This window comes from Bacillus rossius, chromosome 11 (assembly GCF_032445375.1).
Source record: "Bacillus rossius redtenbacheri isolate Brsri chromosome 11, Brsri_v3, whole genome shotgun sequence".
Lineage (NCBI taxonomy): Eukaryota > Metazoa > Arthropoda > Insecta > Phasmatodea > Bacillidae > Bacillus > Bacillus rossius.
The window spans coordinates 45,216,160-45,242,878 of NC_086338.1; the positions used below are offsets into that span (position 1 = coordinate 45,216,160).

The following is a 26,719-nucleotide window of genomic DNA, read 5'->3' on the forward strand; positions in this document are numbered from 1 at the left end:
CTATTTATGAAAAGTTTGTAAAATATTCATAATTAAAATTTTTGTCTGTCTTGTAGGGTTATTGTCATTTTAATTTCATTATTATTGGTAATTCTCTAGAAGTAATTTTTTTTTTGCTTCACAGCTGAATTAAGCATACAACTTTACTTCTGTAGTCCCCTTTTTAAAATGTCTCCATAAACACCTGGGCTTAGCATTAATTAAATCCAACTTGGCTGTGTGAACCAGCACTCTTAAGACATTCCTGTTTAATAAAAATTTTTCTATAACAACCTTGACTTATTTTCCAAACACTTTCATCACATTGCTGCAGTTGCAAAACTTTGAATATCAGTTTAAAACAGGAGATTTAGTTGCTATAGTTTTTATTCTTTTATATATTTATAAATAAAGACAGCAGCTGATTCAACAAATATAACATTAAATAAAATGATACTTTATACATAGTTCACCTAGATAGTATAATTTTGACATACATGATGTATTATAGCAAAAAAAAAATTAGTAATATCAATGTCTATGACTGAATTACGGAAGATATAAAACATAAAAGTAAATCAGCATGCATCTGTGTAGTTAAAGAATATATACATACAATATAATTGAAGCAAATTATGAGTTAGTAAGAAATGCAAAAATCAAATGAAGATTAATTATTTGTAAAGATTTTGTTAATGTATTTTGGTATAAACTACATGCTAAATAAATTACATTAGTTGATTCTAATATTTTTAAATGCTACATTTTTGTGACAAATTTCATGATTGTAGTTTCACTTTGATGTAAAAAGGTGCACTAATTGGCATTTAAGTGTTATATACTGTATTGACATGTGTTTTGGTGCTATTTGGGCTTAAAAGCAATTCACAGTTAAATTGTGTCGCTAGGCATTCTACACCAAATTTATGCAAATATGTAAGTTTGCATGTTTATGCATATGCGAAAGAAATAATAAGTATATACAGTATGTCCACAAAGTCAAGGTGCAGGTAGGAACGCTTGTTGTGGCCAACAGAATCGAAAGGAAAAGCTTGAAACTTGCACGACATTGGACGATGTGGCAAAGTGTGCGCGCGTAGGTGATGACGCAACACCACGAACCGCGTCCTGTGACCGGTCGAAAGTGCACCACGACTTTACGGACACTCTGTATAAACATTCAAGTGTGTATCAGTTGTGGAGGTCTGCGAGTATTCGAAAAATATTTTAATGTTGTGGATAATGTGATAGTAGATTCAAGATAAAAAAAAAAAAAAAAAAAAAAAAAATTGTTTATCAGTTACCAATAGGTACAGTAAATGAAACTGATTCACAAAAAAAATGTAACACTCATGAAGTTAAGATGATTCATGAAGAAGTGTTTGGACAGATGCCAGAACCTCACACAAGTGCTGTGGTTGCAGTGAGGCCGGATGTGGAGATAATGGACCTGGCGGCGGGGGGGGGCAGCTTCGGGAACTTCACCCAGCGCCGGACGTACAGCTCCAGCTACTCCAGCTCCAGCTCGCACGCGACCAACACCAGCTGGACGGACCTCCTGTCGCAGCACGGCGTCGTCTTCACGGACCTCGTCGCCCCGCCCCGCCCGGCCGCCACCGAGAAGCTGCCCTCCCCGGGCGTCTGCTGCACCTGGTCCGGGGACCACTACAAGACGTTCGACGGCCGCGTTCTCAGGTGCGCAGGGGGGGAGACGTCCTGCAATTTTTATAAGATGATGTTTAAAATTTCATTTAACACTTTTTCGAACAAAAGTTGCACAATGGTGGTACAACCAGTCCTGTTCGAAGCTCCGACGAAGCGAATCAATCGAAGCTCTCTTTAATACTCGATTTGACTCTTCGCTGAGAAATTTTGCCATCTGTTTCATTTGAAGCTTCGATTGTGACGCGAAGCTTCGCCTTTTGTTGCGAAGCTCTGAAAAATTAGGGTAGCCTAAGATTTTACGCTCGTGAAAATATTTATTTATTTTTGTGTTGGATGTGGTTTTGCTTTAATGATGTTGGTTACTTAAAAAAAAAAATCAAAAGGTGGTATTCCGTTTGCTTTCATGAATTCCTCAGTATTAATGTTAGGTAGGTGTGCATGATTAATTTTATAATTATTATTGAATGATGTTTTACAAAGGGCCCAGTTGGTTAATCAATCAGTTCAAACATTACAAATGTTACATTATTATTATTTTTTTTTACTTCAATCCTGTATTTTATAAAAGAAGTTTAACACAGCCTGGCGGAGAATAATATTCACAATTCAATTTGACTTTGTGAATATTTTAAACATTTGATTTGATGTTTGTGTTCTTTATTTCAACGAATTTCTTCCGGAGGACCATAAATATATTAAAAGTCTGATTTAATGAATACAAATATGACAACGAAACGATAGCCAAATACAAAACAAACGACACGACTGTATGCGGCCCGCCATCTTGCCGAACTGTTTATACGACACGCAAAAGGGGCAAGTAACACTTCACACAACAAGGACATAAGTCACAAAGTCCGAACATTCCGCCCCCGTTGTTAGCTCCAGGTAACAAACACAAAGGTATATACAGCAAGGAAAAGAAAGCAATTTGTTACAGATTACATGATCTTGTTGAATTCTGTCCTAGATCATAACCATTGTCCACTGGCAAAGGGCACAGCTTAATCACCGGACGTTGCAAGACACTTGTAGCAGTCCGGATAGTAGCCACCCGGGGAATTCGGTCTGGTCCTGGGTGAAGAGCTTCAATTCGAGCGAGACCCCATTTGAGTGGAGGGGTGTGCTCATCTTTGATCACGACCAAATCTCCAATCTTGGGCTGACCACCTGGCTGTGTCCATTTGCTTCTCTGCTGGAGTGAGTACAAATATTCCTTTCTCCAGCGTTTCCAGAAATCTTGAATTATACGTTGGACCAGCTGCCAGCGATTTAATCGGTTAATGTTGAGGTGGGTGATGTCAGGTTCGGGTAATGATGTTATGGGCTGTAGAATCAAAAAATGAGCAGGTGTTAGGACATCAAGTTCTGACGGGTCTGAGCTGATCTCACAAAGAGGACGAGAGTTTAAGACCCCTTCGATGCGAATCAGGATGGTCGAGAGCTCTTCATAAGAAAGGATCTGTAAGCCAATGACTTTAGTTAAGTGGCTTTTAACAGACTTCATGCCAGCCTCCCATAACCCGCCAAAGTGCGGTGCTGCTGGGGGGTTGAAATGCCATGCAATTCCTTCCTCACTCAGCTTATTGCTCACTTCAGTGTTATGGGTTGTCTGTCTTACCAACTGGTAGAGTTCTTTGAGTTCTCTATGAGCTCCAACAAAATTAGTTCCACAATCACTGTAAACGTGGGCTGGCCTTCCCCTTCGAGAGATGAAGCGAGAAAATGCTGCCAAGAACAAACTGGTTGAGAGATCAGAAACCAATTCCAAATGTAGGGCTTTGGTGGCAAGACAAACAAACAAGCATAAGTATGCTTTTGTAGACTTGCAACCACGAGTGCGAGTCGTGGTAACCTGAAAGGGCCCACCATAGTCCACACCAGTATGGTGAAAAGCAGTCACTTGTTGGACTCTAGGAGATGGAAGTTCTCCCATGGTTGGAGTGAATGGAGAGGGTTTAGTGCGGAAGCACTTAATACACCCACGTAAAACCCTTTTGATGACAGAGCGTGCACAAAGAATCCAGTATCGTTGGCTCAGGATGGCTTGCAAAGTTCGAGGACCAGGGTGCAAATGTAAACAATGAAAATGATTGATTACCATTAACGTGAATGGGTGATCTTTGGGCAACAATATAGGGTGTTGAACAGAATAGGGAAGGGATGCCTGACTTAACCTCCCTCCTACACGGATGATACCCACATTATCCACGAAGGGGCACAAGCGCCGAATTTGATGAGAACTGCACTGCCCCTTGTCCAAGTTAACCTTATCAGCTGCAAAGCATTGTTGGGCATGTCTGATGCAAACTTCCAAGCCCCTTTGCAGTTCCGTAGTTGTCAACGGTCCCAGAGAACGCCTTTCCTTAGGTTGACGACAGTTGTCTGCAAACCGAAGGCAATAAGCAACAACACGCTGCAGCTTGCTGAAGGAAGAGAATCTGGCAACAAATTCTAGGGATACCTCTGTCACACAACTTATTGCTGTAAGTTTTTCTTCACATGCAATGGCATCATCAATTACCACACTACCCAGGGTATCGTTTGGCCACTGGCTGTGAGGCTGTCTAAGCCATGGGGCTCCAGACCACCACAGAGGATGATCAATAAGTTGTGAGGGCAACAAGCCACGGGATGCACAATCTGCTGGGTTGTTTTCAGTGCGAACATGTCTCCAGAATTCCTTATCAGTTAAGTCCTGTATGATGCTGACACGATTTGCCACAAATGTTTTCCATCGGTGGGGTGATGATGCAATCCAATGAAGAACAACTGTTGAGTCTGACCATGCATACACTTGCATGATGTCCAGCACCCCCTTGTATACATTGGTCACAAAACTGATTAGCTTGGCTAACATCACAGCTGCACACAACTCAAGGCGAGGCAAAGAGATCCTTTTCACTGGTGCTACTCTTGATTTTGCCATCAATAGTGAGACCTTGATTCCACCATCTGAAAACATTGATCTGAGATAGATGACACACGCATAGCCAACCTCTGAACTGTCGCAAAACCCATGCAGTTCATGAACAGCGTTTACTGAGCCTGATACACACCGAGGCAGTCGAAGTTGTGACAACAAAGACAGTTCAGACTTAAAATCACACCACCTACATAAGACCTCTGGAGGAAGCTGTTCATCCCATCCTGCTCCAGTGAGCCACAACAGCTGTACAAGAGACTTGGCATACAAGAGGATGGGCGTCAGCCATCCAAGGGGATCAAAGATCCTGGCGATATTTGAAAGAATTGCCCTCTTGGTGCTTGAGCTGTTTAATGGAGTCATCTGATAAGAAAAACAGTCTGAGCTAGGGTTCCACTGTACACCAAGAACTTTCACCACAGCTGGCTGTTCTTTGTCAAAAGACATAGATGCTGGGGATTGTAGCTGGTCTGAGGACAGCCATTCAAGCACTTCACTATGAGTGCTGGCAAACTTCCTGAGATGGAAGCCACCAGCTGCCAACAAAGCAATAAGTTCCTTTTGAAGAGCAATGGCTTCTTCAACACTATTGGCCCCTGTGACAACATCATCCACATAGAAATCAGACTTCAAAACATGAGCTGCTTGAGGGAAGTTACATTGCTCATCTTGGGCCAGCTGATGCAAGGTGCGAATTGCTAGATAAGGGGCAGATGAAACTCCGTAAGTAACAGTCTGCAAACGATAGTCCACTATAGGATCGGTTGGAGAACAACGCCACACAATTCGCTGGTAGTCTTGATGCTCCTTGTCCACCATTATTTGCCGATACATTTGTTTGATGTCTGCAGTGAATACAACTTTGTGTACACGAACCCGAAGCAGAATTTCTCGAACATCTGTCTGTAATTTGGGTCCGGTCATCAGCATGTCATTTAGACTCACGTCTCGCTGGGTCTTAGCAGAAGCATTGAAGACAACGCGCAGCTTGGTGGTGGTGCTTTCTGCCTTGATAACTCCATGATGAGGAAGATAATAGGCTGACTCAACATCATGCAATGGGTTGGCAATGACATCCATGTGACCACTCTGCAAGTAGTCCTCCATGAAGGCCTGGTACTCGGTACGCAGTCCAGGTTGCTTGACCAGACGGCGCTCCAAGGCCTCTAGACAGCGAACAGCGTGTGCTCTTGAGTCTCCAAGTATTGGTTTAGGTGAATGGAATGGAAGGGAAACCACGTAACGTCCAGAAGGTTCTCGATGGTGAGTGGTTTTAAAGAAAGCCTCACAGGCTTCATCTTCTGGCGATAGATGTGCACAAGTGGGGAAGTCCTCTATTTCCCAAAACCTTTCAACCACAGTTTCTAGAGATGGCGGAGGGCACATAGTCGATACGAAGAGAGTGACACTATGGTTGGTTGGTTCAATGGGACTGGGCACTTTACCCATAAGAATCCAACCAAAAACTGTATCCAATGCGACCGGTGAATCCACATTTTTTACTAGCTTGTGCCCCGTGAGTATATATGGAAACAAATCTGCTCCAATCAAAATATCAATAGAACTTGAAGTAGCAAATGTCGGGTCAGCCAAATTCAAATGAAGTACATGATCCCACATGTCAGAATGTACAGGAAATGTGGGCAAATCTGCAGTTATTTTCGGTACAACATATGCAGCAAGTGGCAGTTGTGGGTTTGTTTTGCCAACTGGTTTAATGCAGCATTTAACTAATCCCTTTGCTGTGTGTAAGGGAGCTTGTGATAGTCCATAAATTGGTAAGAACGCCTTCTGACGAGTCAACCCCAAAAGCTGGGCACAATGTTCAGTTATGAAGCTGGACTGACTGGCTGAGTCTAAGACTGCTCGAAAATTCTGGTAACCACCGACACTGTCCTGTACATCCACCAAGGCAGTGGATAATAACACGTTTCTGGGTTCTGATTGACCAGGTCTCTGAGCTGTAGCCAATGCAACAGCTGGTGTAGGTTTTGTTGCTGCAGATTCAGGTGGAGAATGCTGAAATGAAGTTGCTTCTTCTTTCAAAAGTGTATGCGTGTTGGCTTCAGTGAAGTGCAAAAGCGAGTGATGTCTACTCTTGCATGAGTGACAGCTGGTTTTTGACCAACACTGTTTCATTTGATGAGATGCTCCCAGGCAGTTTAAACAAAGGTTAAGTCTCTTGACAATCTGGTAGCGGTCTTCTGGCTTGCATTGTACAAACTGTGGACATTTGTAAAGTGGGTGGTCACTGTCACATACACTGCACTTTACAGCAGAATCAAATGTGTTTCCAACAAACAGTGAAGTGTGTTGTGAGCGAGACTGAGATACAGTGCTATAGTTTGCCTGCCTTACTCGATACCCTGACTTACTGGAGGCTCCAGACATTGCCTCCGAAGCCCGGCGATGACTTTCAAGGAAGGCTAAAAACTGAGCAAATGTAGGCATTTCTGTGTCACTCACAGAAATATGTAGTTCCCATTGTTGACGTAAATGGTTATCTAGCTTCCTCTCCAAAAAATGTAGCAAGAGTGGGTCCCAAGAATTTACTGCTAGTTTCATAGTACGCAATGCAGCCATATGTTCATTTAACACTGACACCAAGACACTTAATGAAGCAGGATGAGCAAGAGACACTGTAGATGCCTGCATAATTGCATCAATGTGGTGTGACACAATAAGCCTGAGATTTTTGTATCTCTGTTCAATCAAATTCCAAGCTACTTTGAAGTTCTCATTGATCAATGGCAGGGATTGGATAAGAGAGAGTGGTTCTAGTGACAGTGATGTTTTAAGGTATGATAACCTTTCAATATCGTTCAAGTGAGCATTGTTTACCACCAATGTGGTAAAGAGGTTAGAAAAATTAAGCCACTCTGTTGGATTTCCTGAGAAATGTGGTAGTTTTATAGCTGGAAGAGTTACTTGAGATGGGTTGTGCGAAGTTGGTGCTTTCGTGCCGTCATGCAATTTATTCTTGTTGCATGTGGCAATGTATATTGCCTGAACACGATAATACGTGTCGTCGAAAGCATTTAGGCGATCACTGTGCTGTTTTTTATTGAAATCCGGGTCATCTTTGAGCAACATCTCCAAAGACAAGTGATCGTCTTCAAAACAAGTACGCAATTGTGACAGATCACGACACGTTGCGATAAACAACTCACGTTGCGTATCGTCACTCATCACTTTATCGGCAAGTGCATCGGCACGACATAACCTGTTTTCCCCACGCTCGAGACGAATCTTTAACACTTCTGTCTTGTCATTCATTTTGCCGTTTGATGCACAAAACAGAAATAAAGGGAATGAAAGTTTGACAAATAAAGTATTCACCAACACTGCGACAACATGAGATCAAAAAAAAAACGCTATCACAATAGATGAGCGTCACGAGACACGACACAAATACACGCACGATTACTGGTAAATATCCGGCCCGTGTGGACCAAATGTTCTTTATTTCAACGAATTTCTTCCGGAGGACCATAAATATATTAAAAGTCTGATTTAATGAATACAAATATGACAACGAAACGATAGCCAAATACAAAACAAACGACACGACTGTATGCGGCCCGCCATCTTGCCGAACTGTTTATACGACACGCAAAAGGGGCAAGTAACACTTCACACAACAAGGACATAAGTCACAAAGTCCGAACATTTTGCTTCGCATCAAAACACTAGTATTTGCACAGGTCTGGGTTCAACTGTAAAAGTCACATTTATCTTCAAATAATAAATGTATCTTCCAAAATTTGAATGTTTCAAGTAGATGCCAGAAAGGTAACTATAAGGTAAAAGTGAGGTAAGAAGATGCTAATTATTAAATGAAAATCATATTTATTTTTACAATACTTTTGGCTTGAATATTTTGTTTCTAAGTTCATACTAACATAAAAACATTTGTTAAAGTTTGGATGTTGGAAAATATAATTTTATTGATTTTAGGTCAGTTTTTTTTATTCAAATTGGTTTTTATTTCACTAATTTACTGCCCCATTTGTTACTGTATGGTGTATCGTCACTTATTGAAGAGTTATTTTTATTTTATCGCAGTTCATTACAAAAAATTGTTCCTAGTTATAGAGAGCACTAACAATAACATTTATCAACATTGGATTTTAGTACATATTTTTCAAACAATTTCAACTCTACTTGTGACATTGATTTTTGTTGACAACTGCACAATATATGAATTGTTGCAAATTTTGTGGAAAATAACACTGCTTTTAAGAAAAAAATAGGTAACCTCTTTTTTTTAAGGTCCTTAATTATGCAGTGCTTCCACAAAATTTGAATAATTTTATTTGAATGGTTCATGAGACAGCATTTCAAATCTCAGTTTCCATTTGTTGTATTTTCTTGTGAACAGCATTCCCCAAGAACGTTTTTAAAGTGCGTGTTCATAATGTGTTTTCACACTTACACTTTTATGTGAGTAAATTTACTGTGTTCATCGGGGTTTTCAATCTTAAACATAAATCCATGGAGTTGAAAGGATTGTACAGTTCAGGTGTTCTGTTTTTGGTTTCAGCTTTCGCAGCAACTGTTCGTATACCTTAGTGCGTGATTCAGTTGATGGAACATTTAGTGTCAACTTGGAATGGGAGAATGATCATCGGAAAGTGGTCGTGTACGCGCAAGACAGAGAGTACTCGCTCACGTTGACACGTGAGTCATTCTCTTATTTTATATACTTTTGTTTGACTTGGTTGTACTTATAGTTTTTTTTTTATTTTGCTGGAAGTATTTGAGAGTAAAATGTTATTAAATGCAGAGGTGCCCACCCCCCCAAACACTATGACTCACCCCCCCTAATATTGCGCCCCCCCCCCCCCCCCCCGAAATTTTTATGCCATTTTCTCAATGATTTACTCAATTATTTTATAATATTATACTTTTTTAGTATTATATTTTATCACATTTTGCATTAATTAAAACTGATTTTATAATAATAATAATAATAATAATAATAATAATAATTTTGTAATATTTCAATCCTGAACCGACAGATGCCAAACTGCTTTTGTTGAGGAAAGTGCGGGGTTGCCAATTTGATTTACAAGATCCCTTTCAATTATCAAAGCACCAGAAACGTATTTTCACATTATAAGCTATAATTATGTAAATAATATATACATTTTTCTCGTCTTTTAACCACCCCCCCCCCCCTGAAATTTTAATGTCGCAGTCTGCGTCGTTACCCCCCCCTTGTGGGCACCCCTGTTAAATGAAATTTTTTTGCTGTTAATCCTATTTGTTGTCATTCTGTCAAATATTTCAAAATGTAATATAAATGAAATAAATCTAATCTTATTTAGGCTACTCTTTACTAATGGAACTGTCATAATTAAATGGTAGCAAACAAGTTTTGTAGGTATAGTTTTTTTTTTTTTTGTTAACCTGTGATCATATGTTATGATTTGGTACTTTCAGAATTGTGAAGTCTCAAAAAATCCATTTTCTGCACCTTTTGTGCATAATTTTTTTTTTCATTATTGGCCACTGGTTATTTTGTAATGGTCTTAAAATTAAAACTGTGATAAGTGAAAAGGGAAATGTATTTTTGGTGTTTAGATGATGATCTGTCCCAAAAAACTAATGGTAGATTTTATCACGTGCCAATGAAATTTATAAGTTCCTTATTAATAATAATGAATAAATGCCTTTAGCAATTTATTTTTTACCGATCTCTTAGTGGTTCATTTTAAAATCGCAAACCTAATATTGACAGAGTTTAAAAGTCGGACATGGACCAAGGCTACGCCCTTCCTAAGCTCGATGTGCCTCACCCTACTTCAGGCCCTCTCTTCTCCCATCATCAGCCTCTATTAAAACCTCCCGCCAATGAGTGTGAGTGCGCGTGAGTGTGTCTTTCCGCCCCGCAAGAGGCGAGTAGAGTCTGTGCCACGCACCCCTAAAATAATAATTAATTATAATAATTATAATTGTTCTTTTCTCTTCAACCCAGATTGTATATGGCTTTCATTTGTTTTAATGAAGGCGGAGTAGTGCCGTGCGTGGCCCACTTTCAAATTAACACGATGTGGGTGGACGGTATATATTTGAATTTAAGAAATAGACATGTAATGTTTTATGTAATAAAAGTCTACAAGAATTAATTGTAATTTATTATCATCTCCAGAGGGGAGTTTTGTATACTACTTTTAACCCCTTAAGTTTGTGAGAGACCTAATGGGAATTCGGCCGCTTCCGGGCGCCATGACACCCCGACCTCTAGCAGTCTCTTCCGATCGCTACCTGACATTATCGTGAGTTTAACTGATCGTTTAGCATTCGCCACATACTATTAAACCTTTTATTTTCTCTTCAGGGTATACTCCGGGTGGCAGGCTGTTTCACTTAATTATTTAAGTTCTCCGGAACATTTGAGATGAAACCACGAGGTGTTTTTCTTGACCAGGTCACGAGGAGTCCTGGCCCTCACCTAAGCCGGACGATTTGCCATCGGTAATTTGACGGTATAGCCAAGGAGAATAGTTGTAAGGGTTCGCAGTGTCAGTACTCAGTGCAGTGAAACCCTTTTACTAGATACCACGTGTGTTTTCACCTCCCGACCGTGTGCACCCCTAGAGTAAGAGCCAGGGCGTGTGGGATGCCCTAAGAGCCCACCAATGACCATCACTCGGTAGTGCAGTAGTGTGCCCGCCGCTCAAGAGCGAGCTGGCAGGGTAGATTGCGACGCAGTGTAGGGAGAATCGAGCCTAGCTCCCACATGGGCCTATCACGACCCTGGGGCAGAGCTGCCAGCCGGGTTCACGTGGCCATCCACGTGGTTGTGCCCATGTCTGCTGTCCAGGGGCGTAGCCAGGGGGGGGGGTTTAGGGGTTCCAACCCCCCCCCCCCCCCCTTAGCACCAAATCTTTAATTAATTTCTTATTCATCACTCAAACAAATTTCATATTAAAATTAATAAAAATTTTACCATTACAATATTTAAATTTAGGTACCGAAAACTGCTAAAATAGCACTATTTTACACCTTAAAATCCTAATTTTCCCGGGGGAGGACCCCCCACTTTAATACAGGGGGGGACCACTGCTGCTGTCTGTAATGTTCATTACATAGTTAATTACGTAACGTCAAAGTTATTTAAATACACATACAATGTCGAGTTTTATACCTAATTTTTTAAAAATTTTTTTTATTTTGTCTTTCAGCATACGACGTTCCAGTCCTGATGTTTGGGTCCCGCCAAGTGACCATCCCCGCCTCCTTGACTGGAGTCAGTGTGGAGATCCAAGGGAACTATGTTATCCTCTCGCTGACGGCGCTGGGAGTCACCGTCAAGTGGGACGGCAGTGTGAGTACCGTGGTGGGGCTCGCAGCAGTTACCTACAAAAATACATATGACCAACATTTTGAAAGAATAAAATTTCTAAGATTTTTCCCCAACCTACAAAACAATACTATGAGTATTATTTTATTTGAAACTTCAAATTGTTTCTTAACATTAATCTGAGATATTTTAACTAACTATCCTTTACTACATGTATTTGTTACCATTGGAAAAAAAAAAAACCTTTGTATTACTCAGTAACAATACTTTTGTGTTAAACAAATTACCAAACAGTATAACTCTTATGTAATTTCTAGGGACTGTGAAAACACTCTGTGTTAATGAAAGTTTTGTATTACAGGGTTTTTATTAATGAGGTTTATTAGTAAAATGTTTCTGTTCGTGGCAGGCGTTTGTGTCGGTGGGCGTGACCCAGGCGATGTGGAACCGGACCGCTGGCCTGTGTGGCCGTATCGACGGCTACCAAGAAAACGACTTGGAAAGCAAAGCTGGCTCGATTCCAAAACGACTCATCACTTTTGTTGACAGCTGGAAGGTGGAGAAACTAGAAGGTGAAGTTACCAACTTTTAGTGTTAAGATGGTAGAATCCTTAATTATTTTGCTTCCATAATTTATCATTATTTTAAATAAATTCATACTAAAATTATTGTCAATTGTTTATAAAGTATTTTATAAATTAAATATGTATTTATTTAATAGTTTGTATAAACTTAAAGGACATTTTTTTTTGTTAACCCTATAGTAATTAATAGCATGTAATTGTGTTGTATACAGTTTTAAATTAATCTTTCATATGTAGCTTTCGACATGTATTACTTAATTTTTTTGTGTATCATTGATAAATCAATAAAAATTTGGATTTCCCAAAACCTTCAAAAAATTCAGGTTTTTTTAAAAATAATACTGTGGGAAAACCAATTTTTTATTTATTTAGGAATGATTTACAGAGGCTACTCACAAATCATTGACTTAAAACTGTCTACAGTACACTTACTTGCTCTGAGTTAAAGCTATATTTAGCCTTTAAATTTCTAAAAATAATTAAATAAATATTTATTAAATTTATAAATACTTTATTATTTTGTTTTTGAATTCAGAATCTGTGGGTTTTTCCCTGGTATGTTTTAATCAGATTTACATTAAAACCCTCATAAGAAAATATAATTTTAAAAAATTTTCTTGACTAGCGTGTTAAAAAAAAAAAGCATTTGACCTATGAATACATACAAATTTACCCTTTTAATCATTTTCCCTGTTTATAAGTCTAAAGTTCTAAGTACCTTGAGAAAATTTTTGAAAGGGTTTTACTATATTGACTAATTTGAATGAATGAGTTTATATTAAAATTGATACATCCTTATTTATAATTAGTTATGGGCTAAGTCCCAATTTTCTGGAATCTGAATCTCAAATATGAATTCTAAAGAGTGCTTTTAATATACCGCCTGAATCCGAATCTAGGTCTCAAGGGTCCAAAATAATGTACAAGAAATGAAAAGTAAAAATTATGCTGTTTGTAACATTAAAATTTTTAAATTATTTATCCATGAACTAAGTTACCAGAATAAATACATATTGTATTTTGTTTTATTATAACATTTTGAAAGTACAATATCCTGAAATATGGTAACAGAATAGGTGTGAAGAAAAAAATTACCTAGTAAACTTCAGAGATTATCAGTGTTGAATTTTGTCATTTACTTCATTTCCTCTAATATTTTTCTTCAAATCATTTTCCTCGAATATAGAATCTTGGGATTACCTAGAATTTGATGGTATTTTTAGTATTTGAGGATTTGATTGGCCTATCCCTATTTATAATCACAAATTTAGATACATTTATTTAATTTACAATTTTTTTTTTTGATGTGAAAACTTCTTTAGCAGCGTTGAGCAATTTTTGGTTAGGGGGCAAAACTTATGGGTTTGCGTCACCGACATGCTAGTGACGTGTTGCGCCAGACTGGCGACGCGCAGCGGCCTGTGTACATGTATACGCATATATACACTAATACATTGTATATACTCGACTGTATCTTGTGAGTTTGAGTCACCGACATGCTGTAGTAGCAGCACGATAAGTTAAATTGACCACGTGAAAAATTTAATTTGTGTATACTGTGCATTGTCCAGTGAACACATGACCTAGGTCTGACATCTCTGGTAAGTCATAGCTAGGTAATGAATTTTTACGTAATTTTGACGTACCACTACTGACATCTGTTGTTACTATAAAATGATGTCAGGATAAATTATATCATACTGACATAATACCAAAGTCATTTTCTTATGTACATTTGACTTAGAAATGATGTCATATTACACATTTAAAAACGAAGTATTAAGTTTTCACTTCTGTCGATAGTCCTAATGACTGCCTTTTTTTCTTTTTTTTTTAATAGAAACTTGTGGGACTGTTCCATCCGACGAACACACCTGTAACGTCTCGCCTGACGGAGATAACTCCTTGGTGACGGAGGCCAAGCAGTTCTGTAGCAAGCTGTTCACCAGTCCCAGCCTAGCACACTGTGTATCAGTGAGTCATGCTTTCCGATTATTTGTATTGAAGTCGGGCAGGCCTGTACTTCATTTAGCTTGTGGATGAACCTGAGTGTTAAATCTCATGAATGTTAAATCGTCCTAAAAAGTTTATTTTTGATTAATACACTGTACTCAGAAGTTGATACTACATAGTATCTTAGTCTTGAAATGAAGTACTAATCACGCAATTTGTTTGAAAATACAAAGTTGAAGTTACTGTCAACATTTACAGGTTGTGTTTTACTTCAACTGGATAGATTAAGATTATGTTTGATAACCAAGTTTGTTTGAATTCATATTCCTACGTGTGGGGAAGTAAAATGTTTTTAGAATGAATTTGAATATGTGTTTTTAGCTATCATTAATGTTAGTAATAACTACGTACAGTAATAGGATTAAAATCCGGCATTCTATGGTCCGGCGCGTTCTGTAATACGGCTCCAATTAAGCTGCTCGTGTTCAGAATTTTGTAGGTGGATTCTGGCTTTTGATGTTGCCGCCAAGTCACATTACTGCTCTGCGGGCATTTTTAGTTTGCTCAGAGTTTATCGCCATCACTGTCAATTTCATTACAGTGTTTCCTGTTTTCCAGTAGGTGAAATGTTTTACATTTCACACTTGGTATTCCTGTTAAAGCAAAATAGCTAATCCAGAATGGCAGTGGTCACGAACAGAATGGGTTAAAGATCTTTCACTGTAGTAGAATGTTGTTACTGTATCATACCTCATGTTTCAGCTGGTTGTTCACTGTAGTAAAAATGTTATTACTGTACCGTGCTTCGTGTTTTCAGGTGGTAGAGTTCGATCTGTACTTCGAAGCTTGTCGTTGGGACTACTGCGGGTGCACAGAGGCCGATCGTAGTCTGTGCGCTTGCAACTCGCTGGCGGTGTACGTCCGAGAGTGCAACAGGCTCGGAGATAAGACCATAGTGAACTGGAGAGCTGATTCCCTGTGTCGTGAGTACCATCCTGATCACCGGCTAACTCATTTACTCGGTAATGTTAATGTTACGTAGTGAAGCCTCTTTGATTCGTGGTTGGTAAGGGCACGCTTTTGAAGGTGATTCTAAGGTTTTTTACTTTTCGTTCTTTCTTTTTTTTAATGTGTAAACATCTTGGCTCTCAGTACCATACGGCATTTGGTAGGAATAATTACGTGAAAATGGAACTGAAATGCGAGATAACGATGCTGCATCTGGGCAGAAGTCCCAGAAACCTCGAAAAGATGGCAAATGCACGTGTAGCAACATGAATTCGTACATTGTTTGTTCCGTGACTACGGAAGTTAAAGAATTCACCCAAAAATTGGTGAATTCTAGCAGCGCCCAGCACCAACTTGTGTCCAGGCGGCCATCTTAATTTTTACTGTCCTATGTTGGACACACAAGCAAGGAGGAAAGTTTCGTCCGCATCCAACCAACAACAAAGAGAAAAACACTGTTACATGTCCACGCTCCCGAGTACAAACAATTTGAGAAATATATACAAATGGTCTTATTTTTAAAGTCACTGAACATTGTTACTTTGGTAAACATAGGTGAACAAAATTGCACTAGCAGTGGCGTAGCCAGGATTTGTGTATGGGGGGGTGTTAAGAAGCATTCCCCCCCCCCCCCCCCCCCCCCCCCCCCCGTTTAAAGCAGGGGGTCCGTGGGTCCTCCCCCGGGAAAATTTTGGATATTTTAAGGTGTAAAATAGTGCTATTTTAGCAGTTTTCGGTACTTAAATTTAAATGTTGTAATGGTAAAATTTTTATTAATTTTTAATATGAAATTTGTTTGATTGATGAATGAGAAATTAATTAAAGATTTTGGTGCTAAGGGGGAAGGGGGTTTGAACCCCTAAAACCCCCCCCTGGCTACGCCCCTGTATCAAGGTAAACTCACCCCTTAAAATAAAAAATGTTTACGGAACCGGGCTTGTCGTGAGCGGCGACCGTCTGTGTGCCGCAGCTGTGAACTGCACCGGCGGCAGGAAGTACTCCTCGTGCGCGCCCAACGTGGTGGCGACGTGCGGCTCGGCGAACGAGCTGTCAGCGAGCGCGGACCGGTGCGAGGAGGGCTGCTACTGCCCCGAGGGGACGGTGCTGCACGACCAGCGCTGCATCCTGAAGGAGCGGTGCCCCTGCCAGCTGAGGGGCAGGACCTTCGCCCCCGGCGAGTCCATCCCCAAGGGCTGCAACACCTGGTGAGGCACTCGCACCCTCAGCCATATTCTTTACTGACGCGAATGTGAAATAACGGTGGGAAAACTTTCCATGAAAATTTTACAAAAAAAAAAAATCTACCGTATGGTTCATCTCATAACTAGAGACCAGAAAAATTCGCGGGTCCAATAACCTCCAGGATAGACTCCACTATCCTCTACACACTCGGGCAAATGCCAAACTGTTCATTGGCTGTTGACTTGTGAGTCGTCTCGACCGGGCGGCCCCTGTGATTCGACACTTCTACGAGTGAGGGTCTCTAATCGGCTATCGTTACTGCAAATTAACAGTGAACCAATGGCATAAGCAGCACTAAAAGTATAATTATTTGAAATGTATCATTTCACGAAATGAATGCGCGAATTTTTCAGGTCTCTTCTCATAACTGAAAATAGTTTTCAGAAATGTGAAATATCATTTTGCCTTGAGGGGAAAAAAAAATTTTTTTTTTTTTTTTTTTTTTGAGAAAGTCTTTCAGTACTCGCACAGAGATACGTTAACAAGTAACCATGGTAACGTGCAGATGGGAAAATTTTAAACTATATATAATAAAATGCCAATAAAAGTGAAAAAGACTTGAAAAAAAAATACTGAACTCCGGCTTTGGACCTGATTTCTGACAGGGAATTTGATTTAAAAAATACTGCCCATCTTGTTAAAATTTATTAAGCAGTTAAATACTTTTAAAGTTTACCTTTGGCTTTTGTGAACTTTGGTTTGTGCCGTCCGCCACAGACGGCAGCACCGTGGTCGCACGTTTTCCGTTCCACGTGACTCCCGTTTCGTTCGCGGAAAATTACTCCCGCCAAAATGCCGTTGTACCGGGCTCGGATGTTACGCATCGGTGATAAAAAAAAAAATTCAAAATATGCACATGCGTGGAATTACACGTACGTTTTCATGTTTTGTGCGTGCAGCCAGTGCGTCGGCGGGCAGTGGCAGTGCACCCAGGCGAACTGCGGTGCCCGTTGCAGCGCCGTGGGGGACCCCCACTACGTCACGTTCGACGGCCGTCACTTCGACTTCATGGGCAAGTGCTCTTACTACCTGGTCAAGGGCAGCAACTACAGCGTCGAGGCGGAGAACGTCGCTTGCGCCGGCAGCATTTCCGAGGTGCGACTTCCTTCCCCGGCCGTCAGTTCACAAATGACACCAATGGTTTTTCAGTTAATAACGAAAATGGAATTACTAGCATTTTAATTTGTTACCTTTGGTTATTATTAAATACTGTATGTATCCGTGTAAATATGACTAGAATGTAAGAAGACTTTTTTTATTTAGCATGACCCCTTTTTTGGTATAAAGGAAAAAAAATTCTTCCCAAAAGTACTTATACTTTTGTTATATTTCAGATGAGAAAAACAAATTAGAAGAATATCTGAAAACAGGTGATAACACTTGCAGACACTGTAAATTAATAATCTGACCCGTCACTCCTTAAAATTATTGAGTTTCACCAACTGGTCCTCAAATTTCTTTTCTTTATTTCCCCCAATTTTTTTTATTTAATATCAATAATTTTTTTTCCGCTATTTCTTTTTAATATTGATTTGTTGCTTACCGTTTCATTAGATACAAAATTTTATAATTGTTAGGTTTTCAAATTCAAGTTCACTGCTATTTTTTGTATTTATAAAGAGTAGGTATTTTTAATTTACAAAGATAAGATACTATTCAGAATACTTAAGATGAACTGAATAGTTTCTTTAACACTTTTTTCACATAAATAGTGCACGTGTTTGGCATTCATATAATTTTCGCTACAACTGAACTTAATTTTCACTTCAAAACTTGTGGCTGTCATAATTTTTTTTCTTCGGTGAAACACAATATTTTATATGTCATGCAAAGATAAATATAGTAAATGTACTGATCTGAAACAATTGCCTTATAGTATCCATTTGCCACAGTGATTTTGTGCTGCGAGACAGTGTAAATAATAACTGTCACAAAAACTGGACGATGGTAGCCCCTGGCAAGACAGCTGGCTCATGAATCTAGCAACCATGCATGTTTGGGAATCCAGTGAAAACCTGGTGTAAACACGCTACACCTGCAGTTCGTCACTTCACACCTTCCCACACGATTTTTTTTTACAGCGTAGTGATGGCAAGAGTAACTATGAGTATCCAAAAGCATAATATAAAATTAAATGGCAAACAAGTTTAATTGAAGAATGTACCACTATCAGTTGTTAAACGGGAAATTATAAAAAGAAATTCACTTTATTTGTTAATTTTTATGTACAGCATACTTAGCCTGAATAGCAACACTCAGAAAACTTTGTATGTTGAAGGTTAAAAAGTAGAGTGAATTAAAATAATTAATTTTTTTACTTAAATAAAAATTTTTAAATTACACTTAATATCATGATTTGACATGCACTTTGCATTACTTGGTAAATATATTTGGATCCTATTCTTGAGGCGCTCATTTATCAGAAATGTTTATTTTCTTCTTTTCAGAATATGGGTTTTTCATCTTTTTTGTCGTCCACATATCCGTCGTGCTCGAAGACGGTCACTATTCGACTGGGCGATAGGTACATCAAGCTGCAACAGAACAGGGAAGTGTCTGTCAACGGTAGAGAAGTGAAGCAGATGCCTTTCACCATGGACGGAGCCACCATTCGTGTAGCTTCGTCTATTTTCCTCATTGGTAAATCTGCACTTGAAAAGTAGTAATCCATTTTAGTATCTTAATGCGTATGTAGGTACCTGTGTGACTTGATGTAAGTTTTTGGACATACGCCATTGCTAAGCACTCTTTTCTGTAGAAGAAAACTAAAAAATAAAAATAAATAAATAAATAAAAATACCCAAAAGACAAAAAAACACAAATTAAGCAAAAATTGCTGTTGTCAACAGGATATAAACACCACAAAATTTTCCGTAACAGGAATATGGTCAGCAAACAAAGAAAAACAAAGAAAAATGTACTAAGAGAACGGAAAAAAAAAAACAGCAAGTTTTTTACTTAGTTTGTGTTTTTTTTCTTTTGAGTATTTTTATTTATTTATTTTTATTTTTTAGTTTTCTTCTACAGAAAAAAGTGCTTAACAATGGCGTATGTCCAAAAACTTACATCAAGTCATGCACTCCCATTGCACAAATCTTTCAAAGATAATAGGTACCTGTGTGCTTTGTTGATTTTTTAGTGTTAACTGAACTTTCTTTAACTCTTTGAATCATAACATGTGACCTACTGACCAATCACAAAACTAAAATTTACGTGAACTTGTAAGTTTATAACTTCTTGAAGTATGTCATTACAGTGGAACCTAGCTGATACAAGTTCATGAGAGGTCCAAAGCTACAGGTTTTTTTTAAAACCATCTTAAATTTGACAGCAGAAACTATAGTAAATTTGTAACTGTATTTATGAGCTCTCTTGTGGTGCTACATATGTCAGTACGAGTGATGACTGTGCCTCAGCTCCATTATTAAATCTTATTCTAATATTGAGCTTGTTTCACTCGTATAATCTGAATTGACATGTAACTACCAAAGTGACATCCAACATTTATTAAATGATGTAAATAATCGTACACTATTTTGCAAAACAAATAACTAAGTTTGCAGATGAATAATTAAACAGAGAAAAAGACTATTAGCTCGATGGGTGATTTGATACGATATAGTCAGTAAAGCACTACAGAAAATTACTTATAAAATCCCTTATGTATTTGTTTTACACAATTGCAAATAATATAATGAATCAACAAAACTACCATTTAAAACTACTAAAATTACAAAAGAATATTTGCATTTAGCTCTGTATTTTTTTTAAGGATAATTGTTACATTATCAACTTCAATCAGTTAAAAAGTTTTGTGAGGACATTTCAAATGGGTACTTGTTAAAATATTCACTAATACAAATTTTTATTTTAAATGTAGTCTAGGTGCAGATTTTCTCTTTTTCAACTCAGAATTAATGGAAAATTTGGCTATTATGTGTAAAAGCTGTTCGATCAGAAAATAAATTGTTGTTTGGTGATCAAATGTTTATATTTCAGCAGCTAAGCATTTTCTGTTTAAAATTTTAATGCAGAAAATAAAACCAGATGGAACTGGTGTTCGATCGTCTCTTAATTGCAATTACAAAACTTTTTCCAGGTTTTCAGGATTGATTATTCTGAGAGTTTAGATGGAAAAATACAAGCAAATACTGTCACGATTTTTTTATGATTTCTGTAAATAACAGAATTTTTTTTTTTTTAATTTCAGTTGAGTTGCCGAACGGCCTTGAGCTGTGGTGGGACGGACTGACGAGACTGTACATTGACGCTCCTGCGTCTCTGAAGGACCAAACCAAGGTAGGGCAACGTACTCTAGGTTGTCTTTTTTAGTAGTTAGTATGGGGCTTTGCGCTTGTCCCTACAATCTGAGTCAGGATTTCCCGACAACTGAGCCGTGGCACACTGGTGTGCTGTGACTAGAGACAAGATTTTATGAATTTCTCTTTAGTCCAATTTGTTTTTTTTAAACAGAGGATTTCGGTGTCATTGTTTTTATTTTTATAGATGCTGTTTTGTAATTCTTTCTCCACCAAAATAGTGGTAAAATTTACATGCTGCAATTAGGTGATAAAATAATTTGTATTAAATTGGTCAAAAACAGATACATTCAGAAGAATAAATATTAATTAGTGATCATTTGTGGTTTAAAAGTGATTTAATAAGAGAACCCCTGGAACGGAAAAAAGATGCGAAGGCATTCCACAAACTGAGAATGAGAACGTAGTTGACCACGGCACGCTAACTTGAGTACTATTGTTTCGTTATTGCAGAGGATGTAAATTCATGGGAGAGCCTCCTTTGGCTTGACTTTGACTAAAAGTGAGCTAGATCGGGCTTAGAAAGTAAAATAGTACCGGAATGGGTGGAGTAGGTACAAATTATGTTATGTTCAGAGCCCCTCCCCCTCCCCCTCCATCACCTCACACTTTTAAGTCAATGCACTCCTTTAAGCATAGTTTGTTTTCCAAATGTATGCTTTCATTAATATTAAGTTCTTTAATTTTGTGAGTGGATATTTTTAGCAGTTGGCTGTAATATATGTTTTAATATAATTATTTTTTATAGGTGATTAAATACCCTATAATTTTGTGGTATATTTGACCATACTAGATTCAACTGTCCTATCACACTCAAAACATACATAGTAAGAGATCTTTGGTTGCCACTTGTGGTGGTAGACACTTGTGATTCGTTCGACCGATATCGTAATTGGCTCGAGTCCTACCCACAAGTGTCAGATTAACGATAGTTCATTCACACAACACGTAGGAACACACAGGTGTTTGTAATGCAGCATGTTGGTTAAATTTACCTTAAAATGTCAGGATCTCTAAATATGATTATTTCAGAGCAAAGACAATATCTAAATTCACAAAATATATACAAAGATTGGTTTGTATGCCTTTTTGCAATGGCAACATAAACCAAGAAAATTGGAAAGGAATTAGCAGTGGCATACAGTAAGGAAATATCGGCAGGAAGGCAATATGCCAAAATATTGGTAAATGGGCTTTATGTATTCCCTACATTTCCAGGGACTTTGCGGGACGTTCAATCACAACCAGAACGACGACTTCCTGACCCCAGAGAACGACGTGGAGCAGTCGGTGGTATCGTTTGCCAACAAGTGGAAAACTCAGGAGGCTTGCGACGACCTGCCGGAGAAGGTGGGGACCCATCCGTGTCAGATCAACATCCAGAACAAAGCGTCAGCCGAGGCCTTTTGCGGGAAGTTGAAGGGTCCCCTGTTTGCCGGTGAGTAGGGTCGGTTATCACTTGAGGCTTTGCAACTAACACCACTTTGGTTACAAATTTATGATGATGGTTCTTTTGCATTTTTGTTTGGTCACCAATCATGTCGCCAAATATTTACAAAACGTTATTTGGGAGCTGTGAAAGGTAATTCAATATTGCAGTTACAAACACTTGCGTGATATTTTACAGCTGTTGGATAACTCTGTACGTAAATATTTGGTGTCAAAATTTGTGATTAAGCATGACATTAAAGTGAGCAAATGTGTTACCTTAACAGGAATATCCGTTAAATAATACTAATAACAGAGATAACCAGAAAATTAATTATTCAATATGTGTTTTAAGTGAACAAGTTAATGTCTGATGGGCCTCGCCACTTCACCCTCCTCTCCTCCCACCATCACCCTATGTTCCAAATCATCTGCCGTGTGTGTACGAGTGTTTGAATAGCGCGTCACATACTGCCGCTAGGGGGCACAGTAATCTCAGTGCTTTGTTCCCATAAATTAAGTAAATAAATTTATATGTAACTTGTTTAATTTGTTCCCTAGTGTTTTTGTGTTTTTAGCGGATAGAGTGACCATTTCAATACGAATACTTTTAATTATAATGTAATAAATATTCCAAGACCCGAACATTACTGAACAGTTCCAAAGCGGGCTTCAATTGATATTCTTAGTTTTGTTTTAAATAGTTTTCTTAATCAATAATATTGTTTTTAGCCATTGGGCTAAATGTAAGGTTTGAACGTAGTCATTCCTTTTCCTGGTGGCACACTTTTCCAAATGTTTGTAACAGTCGTCGCCAGAAATTGGCAGGTGACCTGATATATGCTTAGAGTACTGGTGACAAAAGCAACTTTTTTTTTTTAATATTTGATATAACTTTGAAATTTTATGGCATTTTTTTTCTTTGACTTTGCTTTAAAATAAATATGCAGCTTTACACCCGCTTTTTTATTTTTCATTCATGCTGGAACTGCCCTAGTGTTCCTTTTTGTAGAAATGTGCAGGTTTTAATTTTTGTTGATTCTGTAATTAATTCTGTGATTAATTCTGTAGCTCATGCTTTTGAGGTTTTTAGTTTCTTCTGAGCACAGTTCGTCACTGGGTAGTTGTTTCACCCCGCAGGCTGCCACTGGTCAGTGGATCCGGAGACGTACTACCAGGACTGCTTGTACGACCTGTGCTCCTGCGAAGGGAAGATCGGCCAGTGCCTGTGCCCGATACTGGCCTCCTACGCCAAGGAGTGCTCCAATCACGGCCTGCTGATAGACTTCAGGAACGAGATAGCCGAATGCAGTAAGTTTCAACACCATTGCCCGATAATTTTCTAGCTGCATCATGTGCTGTGTCTCAAACACCTGTAGCGGAAACCAGAGGGGTTGCCGTGGCTGCATCCCCCCCGAACACTGAATAATATAAAGATTTTCTTCTAATTCCTTATCATAATTTACCAAAACTTACTAAAGTATTGAAGTGAAACTTCTTTGCTGAAAGGGCTATAATGAAAATTTTGATTGAATAGGTCCTGTATAGGATGACAAAACTTGGGATCCAGTTGGAAGGGATTTGATCTCTCGCAGTTGTGCTCTACTAATTGCGGGTTGAAGACTTGAGTGTACAGTTTAGTACAGTATAGGTTTAATGGTAATCTCGCAGTCGGGAAACAAGGCACCTCCGTCACGACGCGTGCGCGCCCCTCCTGCCCGCAGGCGTGACGTGCCCCGGGGGCCAGCGGTACCAGGTGTGCGGCAACTCCTGCGCGCGGTCGTGCTTCGACATCACCCGCCACCCGGGGTGCCGGCGGCAGTGCGTGGAGGGCTGCAACTGCCCCGAGGACCAGACGCTGGACGGCGACGGGGAGTGCGTCCCCGTGGCGCACTGCAGCTGCCACAGCAACGGGGTGGACCACCCCGCCGGCTACAAGGAGGTGCGGCCAGGGGCCCGCGGCCTCGAGCTGTGGTGAGTCACTCGGAGAGAGCATCGCCGCACGTTCTGTGAGCACGTGGAACCATCGCCAAGCTGAAATAACTTATATATGACTAATTAAAAATTATAAATTAAACTTCAATTATGTTTTTTTTTTTTAACTTAATTGAAAATTGTTTGCTTGTGATGCACATAAAAATCACACAGATTTTTAGGAAATAGTAGTGGGGAAAGGGGTTTGATTTCTTCATAATATGGCACCCCCTCTACTGGACTGAACTGTATTGTCATCGTAGCGATAGCAGGCCTCGCGATCTGGGTTACACATTACCTTCATTAATGCCGTACCTATATAATTTGGTTATCGTTGCAGCGTAAGAAAAGGGTTTATGAGATAATTTTTTCTGTGGTTCTGCTGAACACGTTTTGTGAACGCTGTTCCCTGAAGCCTCGATCGCTGAGAACATGCTGTACACTCTCGTGGTTCAGGACGTTCAAACGGATGGTGTCCAGGTTGTGAGAAAGCTAAGTTTTGCAGTTTATTTTGTATTTATTGATACATACCAGGCATAAGCCACTGCAGAACATTTATATGCTTCAGAAACAAAGACTAAAAAAAAATATGTATAGAACCCAGGAAACATGCCAATATTAGTTATTGCAAAGAAAAAAAAATAACCTCACTGAATTTTTATTTAAAAGAAGTATTTCTAATTATTTTAGTAAAACAAAAAAATTTTCAACATTGAATTTGACTGAACTTTGAATAAAATTGGCAAAACAACGAGGACTCATTTCAGACAGCCGGGGAACAGCCGTGGACGACATAACAGTGACAGCAAAGACAAACACAGTAGCAAAAAATTCCTTAATATACTTGCAAATGACAACACAAGGAAGAGACACAGGCAAACACAAGCGTCGTATGTTGAAACAGTTTCATGGTTTTCTGGAATGGCTATCTGTTCGTATCCTACAATATAAATGAAATGTTTAAAATAAAAAGGATTAATTTTTTTACTTTGTTTGGCCATAATAAAATATAACATAACACTGATGATAAACCATCATTGATATTATTTGCCAGATTGGATTTAAAACAGTACAGTTTTCTGCCATGTATGAATTATTATTGCATTAACTTTTCGCATTCTTGGTTTTTCCAATCTCCCTGATGCCAATCACTTGTTTGGTCGGTTACTGGAAATGATTTCTCACTCACATTAAGGCAAAAACCAATTTTTTTTTACTACCATCTTCCCTTTCCCATTTCGTATGCCGAATTCTACATATGTAACATCCAGTTAACTTTCAAAATATAAACCTTGATTCCTTTTGATAACAAAGATTCACTATCATTTATTGCCTGACACGCATAACACTCTTTTACAGTTCTTGTGTGAATGCTGTGTGGGACTGCCACTTGGCGACCGAGGAAGAAATAGAGAAAAATCCGGACTCCAACGCCCAGAACTGCAGCATCGCAGGCCATGAAGTGTACACGCCGTGCGAACCTGTTGAGCCAGTCACGTGTAAGGTAATTAAATAGGAGTGTCCGAGTTTGCGTGTTGTGTGTTCCTCCGATTGTGTAGGTTTGAGTCTCCCACCCCCCCCCCCCCCCCCCCCCCCCCCCCCCCCCCCCCCCATCTTGGCATTAATTTTTTTAGACTTCAATTAATTTTTGGACAAATTCTGCTTGGTTTCACAATTTAACTTGCAGTTTGTTGATATGGTATATAATATTAACTATCACTGTGTTATTCTTCTGCTTTTCTGTGTTTTTTTTTGGTTCTATCGCTATTCACCGTATAATCTTGTCCCTTAATACATCATTCTTGTTTATTAGGTACAAATAGAGATAAATTATTAGTTTTTTATTTTATTTTATTGAACAAGAGATAATAATTGAAAATAGTAAGGATGCATGTACAATTAAAAAAAACTGAGGGGTAGACCAACACGAACAGTGTTACAAGCATTCCATAGCATCACTGCTTCGTTATTTCTACCTTTCCCCTACCGTCTCCCCTTCCGGCCGGTACAACTAGCATATAGCATGCTCCGCTACATACCTATCCCCCTCCTTGTAAGCATACATACGCTCACTATAACATGCCCCAAGTTATGGTAACTAAATTGTTCTGTACTATCATGAGCATACAATATTTAATGAGATTGGGCACCTTGTGTTATGATTAACATAACCTAGAGATAATTAGTACCACAATAAAATTAAAATAACATTTATTTTTAAGTAATACTGGACAAGAATAATATACAAAAACACAGCTTTCTCGAATATGTCCAAAAAGAAACAAATTTTTTCCAAATCTATGTTCAATTACGTTGGGCACATGTTTATTAA

At 38.8% G+C, this 26,719-nt stretch overlaps 1 protein-coding gene and 1 long non-coding RNA gene across 5 annotated transcripts in view; one reads left to right on the plus strand and one right to left on the minus strand.

Annotated features, from left to right (window-relative positions):
- The window catches only part of LOC134536901 (hemocytin), a 154,636-nt gene that overhangs the window by 20,627 nt on the left and 107,290 nt on the right, over positions 1–26,719 (plus strand). For all 4 annotated transcript variants that reach the window (XM_063376975.1, XM_063376978.1, XM_063376977.1 and 1 more), the window contains exons 9-22: positions 1,404–1,674; positions 9,114–9,250; positions 11,761–11,903; positions 12,289–12,451; positions 14,304–14,437; positions 15,234–15,399; positions 16,395–16,629; positions 17,566–17,761; positions 19,114–19,306; positions 20,877–20,965; positions 22,204–22,423; positions 23,554–23,724; positions 24,138–24,387; positions 25,747–25,891. In XM_063376975.1, coding sequence (XP_063233045.1) covers positions 1,404–1,674; positions 9,114–9,250; positions 11,761–11,903; positions 12,289–12,451; positions 14,304–14,437; positions 15,234–15,399; positions 16,395–16,629; positions 17,566–17,761; positions 19,114–19,306; positions 20,877–20,965; positions 22,204–22,423; positions 23,554–23,724; positions 24,138–24,387; positions 25,747–25,891 — 2,513 coding nt within the window. The remainder of the gene's footprint in view (positions 1–1,403; positions 1,675–9,113; positions 9,251–11,760; positions 11,904–12,288; positions 12,452–14,303; positions 14,438–15,233; positions 15,400–16,394; positions 16,630–17,565; positions 17,762–19,113; positions 19,307–20,876; positions 20,966–22,203; positions 22,424–23,553; positions 23,725–24,137; positions 24,388–25,746; positions 25,892–26,719) is intronic.
- On the minus strand, positions 1,604–16,728 carry LOC134536907 (uncharacterized). The gene is made up of 3 exons (XR_010075895.1): positions 16,329–16,728; positions 11,724–11,935; positions 1,604–1,695 (listed from the first exon to the last, which is right to left on the minus strand). It is a non-coding gene; the product is annotated as an uncharacterized LOC134536907 (long non-coding RNA).